Raw genomic sequence first — 10,161 nt, 5'->3', positions numbered from 1 at the left:
GGCGATCAGCCCTGATTGGCTGAGATCACAGAATCCGGGTACTCGAGAACACCCGGATTCTGTCCACCACCTAAGATATACCCGTATTCTGACAACTTCATTGATATCGTTAAGTTTTTTTAGCTTTAGTAGAACAATATAAATACTAACAAAGTTCTATAACTACTCTCCTTGAACTCTTCTCCATGCCAATTTATATTGATGATGACTTGATTCGGACCAAGAGTCATGCTAGTTGACCGACAGTAGTACGATGTTTCAAAAGCCATGTCGGCGTATATAAGGATTGTGGGGGGTACGGTTTCGTTTGTATCCTACCTAGCAGCTTAAATCTATCAATATCATCAACCTGGACCAACTCCCTTTTTCAAAACATCGAGAATCTTCTCACATGCGTTTCGTTACGATTGTGAGCTCTCTGGCTTTTGTCTCAACGATTGCAGCTCAACGTGGAGTTGTCGGAGGTAATGATCTCAATTGTCTAACAAGAGAATGAATAACCAATCAGAAGTTAGATGCATGCACGGCGGGCAGTAGTTGCTAATCAAATCGATGCAGTAAGTTAAACAGTGTGCTAGAGATATTGAAATCTATGCTAATTATTTGTAAGGTGGCGGAAGATGCGTTGGCTGTTTGACAGTTGGAGCGCCTGGTCTTCAGATAGGACGTGAGTTACCATATATGACTTTAGGGCTAATCTCTAGATCTATTATTGATCATATTAGAATATTCGAAACAGCTAATATTGTGTAGAGGAATGCCCAGGAGTTGGTCGTGATATTTGCTGCAGTAGCCGTTGCCGAAGTAAGCCAACATATGTTACTAGACTACTGCATCTTTTATTAACCAGTTTAATCGCAGGGGATAGTTCTGCTGCTGGTGGCTTTAGATGCCAGCGTATCTATTAAAGCTCGCTATAGATATTGGTATCTTGGTACCAAGATCGAAGGAGGTTAGGTTTGCGGCTAGGGTACCAATAGAAGTACTGGAGCCATGTCTCAGAGTAGTACAGATAATAAGAGTCCCTGTTAGTTTTCTTTACCACCTCGTATATGTGCAGATCTTAATAAGATAGGTGGGGACTAGGCTATGCCACATTCCTTTGATCTTCCCAAGCTTGTTGGTATGTTAGACAAACATCTAACAAGGCAACAGTAAGAAAATATAATCACCCGAGCTTTTCCCAACTTTACTTATTACGTAGTGTGTGCCATGGACGGTTGCTTAATCACTCCATCTATCTAGAGATCCAAGAACAAGATCCGTGGTTGCAACGTCACAACTTCCACACCAGCACCTTTCACAAGCATAACTTTCTTACTATGGATCTATGGTTCGGTCGAAAGGGGAGTGCTCATTGAAATTCCTTTCAAGAATGCATGAGGATCTTGGCAGATTTCGCCTCAAGCGATACCTCACCCGCATCTGCCGCAGAATCGATCCCGAGCTCTGTCCGCACATCGTCGAAGCCTGGAGATTTGGATTAGAAGCCCTGATGTTGTTGCTAGATACGGCAGTCGAGTTCTCAGAAACGCACGACGTTATTATGAAACTCCTTTTCGCTATCTGTGATAAACCACTCTCGCCAAACCCAGTTTACTATTGCCTCGCCTTCGTGTATCGGGAGAATCACGATGACCTGTCGGGAACACAATATCTTTGGAATCCAGAATAAAATTAGCAAGCGCCGCTCACACTTGATGATAGATGGGTCGACTGCAAGGTGTTCACCGTGAAGCTGGCCGAGTCGGAGTTCGATAACAGATCTTTCATTGTTAGTTTCTTTTCTCTCCGGGAGATACACGAGACAAATCTAAAATCACAGAAGTTGAAGTTTGACAAGAATCTTTGTCCAAGTTCACTCAACCATTCTGCTATCACCACTGAAGAACTCATGGTCTACGATTTGGCGGCAGCTACCAGGTGGGTCTCCACACGTGGCCTAATGTATTGTCAAGAGAAGCTTTTATTTCCAGATACTAGGATGGCGAGAATCTCGATTCGCCTGATCATCAGTCCCGCATGTACGCTACCACCAAAGAGGCGTTCACTGAGGCCGGCCCGTTCCGACCCTCTCACTCCGTCCGCCTGCCACAGCTCGGCTACGAGACTCTCTGGAACATCACCATAGTGATGCGAGATCTATTTGTAGTTTATAGTTAGCTGATACATGGAGTTTGCAAATGTTGAAGGCGACGCTCTTCGCTACGAGCATGCAACATCCTCAAAACGAATACCATCATCAGCTAGATTTTGTCTTTCAGCCAACCCAATTCGCTGTTGTACCTTATTGCACAGTTGGACTGGAATCGAGAAGTAGAATTCTACTTTACGCGCCATTTGGACTGCGCCAATGTCATATCACGATGCACAGATAGAGAGTTGCAATGGTGAAGATGTAACTCCCACAGTTCAAACCTGGCCATCGAGATTGAAGTGTTTGGCACAACCTTAAACGACAGAATTCGCTTTGCTAAAATACATGACAGTTCTTCATATACAAAGAGCGTAAGATAAGTCAGGTCATTGACCCAAAGTCCCTCATAACTGCCCAGCCATCTTGCGGCAGTAATAAGCCTACAACGCTGTCCACGACGAAGCCAAAGCGTCCGTATCACTTCCTTCCACGCGATAGAATCCCAATGCCTTCAGCATCGGCTTGTCATCGAAGCGATAGAGATACACCGTCTGCCCATCCGAAGCAAAGTGCTGATACTTATGCCATGATGGGATGCAGAAAGTATCTCCACGCTCCCAAGTTAACTTCTTACCTTCTACCTCTGTGTACCCTGATCCTTCAACAACATGGTAGACCGAAGAAGCTGTCTCCCGCACTGGCGGAGAACTCTCCCCTGCGTTAAGCCGCTCCGCTGAACCGCCGAGTATTCTGCTCACTAAATCACACGTGTTAGGTATGGCTCTCATCCATGATTTTGGAATCTTATCCCACTTACCCTCTGTTCCATTGGCCTGAAGGTACGGCAACGAAACCCACTTCCCCGGCGCCTTATCCAAATTCTCTACCATCCTCGCCCACGGAAACACAATCGGTGAAGTATTCGAATCCACGTTCTCCGCTGGATACCTTGCCGCAGTGTGATGCTCTACAAAATGCACTGGGAAATGGACGAAGTTAGGGAGATCAAGTCCGTCAAGCCAGATCATAGGGCCAGAGCCGTCCTTGCCGTGGTCGTGCCAATTCCAGGTCGGGGTTAGAATAACGTCGCCGCGCTTCATGTTTACGCGGCGGCCATGGATGGCGGTGAAGCCGCCTTCGCCTTCGATGATGAAGCGCATGGCGAAGGCAGTGTGGCGGTGGGCCGGGGCGGTTTCGTTGGGCATGACGAGTTGGAGGCCGGCGTAGATGGTGTCGGTGGTGAATGGTGCTTCTGTGAAAGACGTGAGTCGAGATTCATTACTATCATCATGAGGGGTCTGAGGTCGTTGAGGTACGGCGATGTCCATACATACCCTTGTTAGGATTCACTAGCATCAATACCCGCCTCTCAGCTTGCTTCTCCGTCACCAACTTTCCTGCTCGCAGCAAGTCTGGCCGGATCTCCTTGTACTTCCATAGATGAGGGATTGCTTGGGGGTTGGGCAGTGGAGGGTTCAACCTCTTCATTTGGGTCCAGAGTGGTGAAACGGCATGCTTTTGGACGTCGGAGAGCAGCTTCTCTAGAGAGTCGTCTTCACCATTCAGACGTGGGGCCTGTGTGGTCGACAAGACCTCAGTCATCTTGCTAATCGAAATAGGATAATAGTCAAAGATGGTCAGTGAAGTGTGTATTGGGGCAGGAAAGATACGGTAAGCTATAGATCATCGATTACCGAATTCGAATTTATATATGCAAGACCACTTAGTTTACAAATACTGGATACCTGTATATACGAACGCGCGTTTCTAAGCCCGCGGAACGAATGCGCACCTGCTGACGGAAGATTCTGTGCTCTGGACGCATCGGAAAGCACTAACACCAAACGGGGATGTGCGAGGCCGGGCGAATCATGACACTGGATACAATTCCAATATCATCTATGCTTACAAAATGATCGACCGACGTTGTGTTGCAAATGCCAGGGCATCATCGGAGCATGTTCGTCAACCACGGCGATTGGGTAGCGATCCTCCGCACGCTAACCCCCGAGGTCCGGCTCGTTTCCGTGGGCTTTGCAGCAGCCAGGACCAGCAGTTGCAGATTATTGCACATAAAACATGCCGAGAGACAGTTCTACAGATGTACCCAGATTTGTCATTACCCCGCTTAGTATTACTTTCGTCATACGTCTTTCTCTCAATCATCCTTCGTCATGGGCATTCCCGGAGCATCTTGGAAGCGACTGATTCGCTTCCGTGGCGAAGATGGTGCTGAACATTATGGCGAGCCACAACTTGAAAATGCTCAGGATCTCATGTCAAAACTGGAAACTGGCTTAGAAGCAGAGATTCTTGAAGGTACCAGCCCCTTCGAAGTCAAAAGCACCGGGAAAATCGTCAAGGTGAAAGAGATCCTTCATCTCCTCCAACCAAAAGATGTTCCCACCGTACGCTGCATCGGCTTGAACTACAAAACACACAGTAAGTACAATTTCAAACTCACCTACAACATATCTCACCACCTTCAACTAGTCGCGGAGGCAGGTCGCAAACCGCCGCCTTACCCCTCCCTCTTCATCAAAGCCAACACCTCAATCGCCGGCTGGAACGAAACCGTCCCAATCCCCAAAATCGCACAAGACGACCAAGCCGACTATGAAGGCGAGCTCTCCATTGTGATCGGCAAGACGGGGAAGAACATCTCCAAAGACGACGCCATCGACTACGTTGCGGGGTACGTATCTTCCAACGACATCAGCTCCCGCAAATGGCAGCGTGATCCCGCGTACGCAGGAGGCGTCCCGCAGTGGTGCTTCAGCAAGGGATTTGACAAGTATGCACCTATTGGCCCGTTGATGATGTCACCAGCTGTGGTTGGGGCGGCAGACAATCTCGAGTTAAGGACCTGGGTTAACGGGGAGGAGAGGCAGAAGACTAATACTAGCGATTTGTTGTTTGACGTCCGAACGATTGTTAGCTTTCTGAGTCAGGGGACAACACTGGAGAAAGGGACTGTGATTATGACGGGGACGCCGTCGGGTGTAGGGTTTGGGCAGGCTGGGGGCCCGAAGTGGTTGAGGGATGGGGATGTTGTGGAGGTGGAGGTAGAGCATTGCGGGAGGACGAGGAATAAAATTGTTTATGAGTAGTTGTTGGAGGGGTCACTAAGGTAGTTGCGCCAGCGTGCTAGAATACATGATTGTCGAATATTTTTACTTTACTGTGAAGTATTTTTTTTTCTGTAACCCGATTATGGCACGCTGGGGTGTGGCCTGCCATTCTTTTCTGACATAATTGACTCGATACGTTATATAGCAATTACATATAAAATAAAGTCAAGTAATACAGCAAGTAGGTAGTAACAAGTCAGCTCAGTTGCAATACATGATTGCGCGCATCTTATGGGCAGATAGAAATTATGCAGCAACAATTTACAGGAATTTGATCATACTGCAATGCTCGATGCGATTCGAGACGTGACGAAATCGGACAGCCAAACGTGAGTTTTTGTCCATTTCGGGCCGCTCAAGAACAACACCAACACGAAGTTAGTGAAATTTGTTCAGGTTACTGGTTCAGAATCGAAATGCGATAATTATATGAAAATCTCACACCCCGCAGACAATCTCCTCGTTGCATGAATGCAATGGCACGCGCAGCTTCATCCAAAACTTTCGAGCATCTACTGCTGCCTACCATTGCTACCTCGCCCTTCGGAACCACCAAGTTCAATCTCCCCGCAGCCCCAGAATCACCACTCCAACACCCAATCCGACATCGGACGAATCACAAGCCCCACGGAAGGAAACGGCTCACCGTGCAAGTTGAGCTAAATCCTAGGGACTGCTACTAGTTCGGTTTGATGCGGCGGTTCAACGTCGTTCGGTCACGCCTAACGCGTATTCCGAAGCGCGCCGGAACTAGACGCGTTGCGGCATGGGGACCCAGCGCCATGTACTATCTGCATATGACTTCATATTGAAGGGTCGCAACAGGGCTTTCTGAATCTGTATCCTCTCGAAAAGTTTGAGAATCAACACAATCATGAGTCAAATGTTGGTACATTGAGCAGAATGAGTGCCTAGCATATTGCTAATTATGCGCAGGAAATACACAACAGCGACTGCGTTCTTCGAGGCATTATGGGAGGTACGAAATGTAGTCAATGTTCTCTCGTGATGACATTCTAATATTGCTCCAGGCCGGTATCTCACACGTTTTTGTTAATCTGGGGTCTGACCACCCTGGAATAATGGAAGCGATTGCACGAGGAAAGAAGGACCCGACTGGAAGCTTTCCAAAAGTCGTCACGTGCCCCCATGAGGTGAACAATTGCAGCAAGCTGGGTGAAAGAGCTCTCTGACGTCCACTGTAGACCGTTGCGCTATCAATGGCTGACGGCTTTGCTCGACTTACCGGTAAACCTCAGTGCGTGATTGTGCACGTAGATGTCGGTACCCAATGCCTCGGTGCTGCTGTACACAATGCTTCCGTTGCACGAGTCCCAGTACTGATATTCGCGGGTCTCTCACCCTTCACACTCGAAGGTAACATTCAAGTCTTCTCGTCCTAAACCTAAAGCCCCACATTGACAAAATCTAGGCGAAATGCGCGGCTCCCGCACAGAATACATCCACTGGCTCCAAGACGCCCCAGACCAAAAACAAATAGTCCAACAATTCTGCCGCTATACTGGCGAAATCAAGACGGGCACAAACGTAAAGCAAATGGTGAACCGCGCCCTCCAATTTGCAACCTCTGATCCAAAAGGCCCCGTGTACCTCACCGCCGGCCGTGAAGTCCTCGAGCAAGAAATTACGCCTTACAAGCTCGACCAAACCGTCTGGGGCCCTGTATCCCCCCAACCCCTTGCCCAAGACGGCGTAGCAACCATCTCCGATCTCCTAGTAACAGCGAAAGAGCCCCTCGTCATAACCGGATACTCAGGCCGCAACCACGCCTCATGCGGCGCCCTCGTCGCCCTCGCAGACACGGTCCCTGGTCTTCGCGTCATCGACGCCCTGGGCAGCGATGTCTGCTTCCCGTATTCGCACCCTGCGTCCCTGGGCCTGCAAATCGGCGGGCACGAGAGTATACGCACCGCAGACGTGATCCTCGTCGTAGACTGCGACGTCCCCTGGATCCCCACGCAATGCTCTCCGCGGCCCGACGCAGTCATTATGCATATCGATGTAGATACGCTGAAGAGGAATATGCTACTTCATTACATCCCTGCCAAGTACCGGTACTGCGCCGATGCGGAACTCAGTTTTAGACAGATCCAGCAGTATATTTCTAGCCATGCGACGTACCCCGCCGTATTGGCCAAGGAACCGTATCTTTCTCGTCGCGAGAAGATGGTAGCAGAGCATCGAGCCCGTCTAGATAACCTTGCAGTTATTGCTGCGCCGCCTGCGGATAGAAGCCTGCCGGCGCATACCCCGTACCTGGCATCGCAGCTGCGCAAGTTGTGTCCGGAGAATACCATTTGGTGCCCCGAGGCGGTGACGAATGCGTTGCCGACGTGCAACCAGCTGCAGGTCGATACTCCGGGTTGCTTGATCAACGGCGGAGGAGGTGGGTTGGGGTGGTCAGGAGGAGGCAGTATTGGAGTGAAGCTCGCGTCTGATTATTTGGCGGGCAGGACGGGCAAGGGCGGATTTGTTTGTCAGATTGTGGGCGATGGAACGTGGATGTTCGGGGTGCCGAGTACGGTCTACTGGATTGCGAGGAAGTATTCGATTCCGACGTTGACAATTGTTTTGAGCAACAAAGGTATGCTTATTCAAGTTTGGAAAAGGTCTGGGCTAATTCTTGATGCAGGTTGGAATGCTCCACGCAACTCACTTCTCCTCGTACACCCTGATGGCGTTGGCTCAGAGGTTGATAACGAGGGAATTGGAATTTCGTTTGCGCCTACACCAGATTATTCTGGTATTGCAAAGGCGGCGGCTGGGCATGATGCTTGGGCTGGATGTGCGAGCAGTGTCAAGGAGTTGGACGAGTTGCTGCCCCAAGCGATTGAGTCGGTGAAGAACGGGGTTCTTGCTGTCCTGGAAGTGCGGTTGAAGGGATCTTGGGAGAAGGCGAGTCTTTAGGAGGCATGCAGCTTTATTGTGTAGAACTGAAATATAAGTACCACAGCATCTTCAAATATCAACTATTCATATTCAGAAGTTGAAAAGACTGCCTGACGGCGTTGGTAATGTGAGGGATGCGATGATATGGCAATTGAAACATCAGATTTTGCAATTGGTAGAAGGCGAACAAAATAAATTTCATCTACTCTCCAATCGCTGTTGTCCTCCACAGCTCTCTAACCTTCTCCTTGACCGCTTCCGGATAAGAACTCTCAAAATCCACCGGAATCCAATTTCTCCGCCCCTCATACTCAGCCGGCAACAAGCAATTCGTCACCATCTTGCCTCCCCTTTTCCGATCCCCCCTTCCGTGCGACATATACGGCATTATTGGCAACCCCCTTACATCCTCAAACGGGAAATCGTCCAACCCCGGCCGCGCCCTCGTGCTGAGCGCCCAAATGATGTCTTTGAAATTGTACACATCGATGTCATCGCCGATGAGGAAGACGCGGTTGATGAGCATTGAGGCTTTTGAGGAAAAGACCAGGTTCCCGATTTGTTGGCTGAAGGATGCGGCGTCGGTTTTCAGGAGACCGAGCTGCGGAAGGGAGACTTGCAGCGCGCACCAGGTTCCCATTGTTTCAAGGGGGCAGTAAGCATCAATTATGGGGAGGCCGTGGGATTGGCAGAGAGTAACCATTTCGGCTGAGGCAAGGGAGGCCGTGGTGTGCTGAGTGCGTGTTAGTGAGCTTGAAGGGAGTGAAGGGTTGGTGGGCTTACGGATTCATCGACGATACGGCCTGGGACGGAGACGGGCAGGATGGCATCGTTGCGGTATGTTATGGCGTCGACTTTAAGGAGCGAGCCTGGCCGTCGCTCGTCATCGAATTGATGTGCCAGATAATCACCAAAGGGCCCTTCGTCACCCGTCTTGGTAGTCGACAGTGTACCTTCGAGCACGATTTCGCTATTGGCAGGCACAAGCAGATTATTCGTCTGACACTTGACCAGATCGAGAGGCCGTCCTATCATGGCACCAACATACTCAGCCTCACTCACACCTTCAGGGAGAGGGCATGCTGCTGCCATGGTCGCAGCAGGAGGCACGCCAAACGCAAGGGCCCATGGCACGTCCTTGCCCAACTTCCTCCACATTTCCATGACCATGTGATTATGCTGTCCAGGGTTGATAAGGGCGACCAGATTTCGCTTGTCGTAGACCTGGGCACGGAAGATGGACCAATTGGTCCACGATCCGTCAGGAGTCTGGAGCATATGGACACCATACGTCTGGAGAAACTTTCCGCCGTCATGCTGGTGCAGAAAGGGTACTGGAAGAGCTTCGAGGTCGATGGCATCGCCGAGGATCTGATTCTGCTGGCACGGTCCTGTCGGGACGACATTGGGAGGTATGGGAGCCTTGTTCTTGCCCTCCTGACTCCGATGGCAGATCTGCTTCCAGGTCGCGTCCTTGGGGAGTCCAAGATTTCTGGCGACACGACCGAACCTCTCGTCCTCGTTCTTTCTCAGCCCAGCGGCGTTGCTGAAGATGCGCCATAGCCCGTTGCGCGCGCCTTTGATATTGTTGAATAATGGAGCCTTTCCATTGGTTTCACTGACACGACGGGCGGTTGCTCCAACCTCGAGATGTGGATCGATCTCGGCGTCGATTTCAACCAGATCATTGTCAGCTCGCAATACGTCGAGAAAAGCTCGAAAATCATGTGGTGCGCTTGGACTTTCACTCGCCGGAAGCGCACTGGACGTGCTTTGGGCAGCAGCAGTAGTAGCCATGAGACGTCGATGATGGTGTATCGTAGCCGCTCGAAAGCTTCGAGGGTTGCATAGACGTAGTCTCGACAGCATCTGGCTCTATTGATGATGACGATGTGCAGATGGGAGCTAGGGTGGCACACACGCACTGGACATGCTGCTGAGTCCCTCGCTCTTTCCCTCTGCAGCGTCCCTAGAAAGTGAGCA

General features: G+C 50.1%; 4 protein-coding genes across 4 annotated transcripts; 2 read left to right on the top strand and 2 right to left on the bottom strand.

Moving 5' to 3' along the window:
• Positions 1-2,577: 2,577 nt before the first annotated feature.
• Positions 2,578-3,739, bottom strand: COCCADRAFT_8927 (uncharacterized protein; the record flags this gene model as incomplete). Its single annotated transcript, XM_007718745.1, has 3 exons — positions 2,578-2,894; positions 2,955-3,389; positions 3,472-3,739. 3 exons carry the CDS (start codon positions 3,737-3,739, stop codon positions 2,578-2,580), a joined length of 1,020 nt encoding a protein of 339 aa, XP_007716935.1.
• Positions 3,740-4,311: 572 nt separating this feature from the next.
• Positions 4,312-5,247, top strand: COCCADRAFT_108316 (uncharacterized protein; the record flags this gene model as incomplete). Its single annotated transcript, XM_007718758.1, has 2 exons — positions 4,312-4,579; positions 4,631-5,247. 2 exons carry the CDS (start codon positions 4,312-4,314, stop codon positions 5,245-5,247), a joined length of 885 nt encoding a protein of 294 aa, XP_007716948.1.
• A 949-nt stretch (positions 5,248-6,196) lies between these two features.
• Positions 6,197-8,196, top strand: COCCADRAFT_108301 (uncharacterized protein; the record flags this gene model as incomplete). Its single annotated transcript, XM_007718757.1, has 5 exons — positions 6,197-6,247; positions 6,300-6,422; positions 6,474-6,645; positions 6,701-7,873; positions 7,922-8,196. 5 exons carry the CDS (start codon positions 6,197-6,199, stop codon positions 8,194-8,196), a joined length of 1,794 nt encoding a protein of 597 aa, XP_007716947.1.
• Positions 8,197-8,380: 184 nt separating this feature from the next.
• On the bottom strand, positions 8,381-9,975 carry COCCADRAFT_30049 (uncharacterized protein; the record flags this gene model as incomplete). Its single annotated transcript, XM_007718756.1, has 2 exons — positions 8,381-8,911; positions 8,962-9,975. The coding sequence occupies 2 exons, from the start codon at positions 9,973-9,975 to the stop codon at positions 8,381-8,383; spliced, it is 1,545 nt and encodes a 514-aa protein (XP_007716946.1).
• Positions 9,976-10,161: the final 186 nt, after the last annotated feature.

Source organism: Bipolaris zeicola, assembly GCF_000523435.1.
Source record: "Bipolaris zeicola 26-R-13 unplaced genomic scaffold scaffold_252, whole genome shotgun sequence".
Taxonomy (NCBI): domain Eukaryota; kingdom Fungi; phylum Ascomycota; class Dothideomycetes; order Pleosporales; family Pleosporaceae; genus Bipolaris; species Bipolaris zeicola.
Note: the sequence above shows the minus strand (reverse complement) of the source record. Positions and strands in the feature narration are given on the sequence as shown.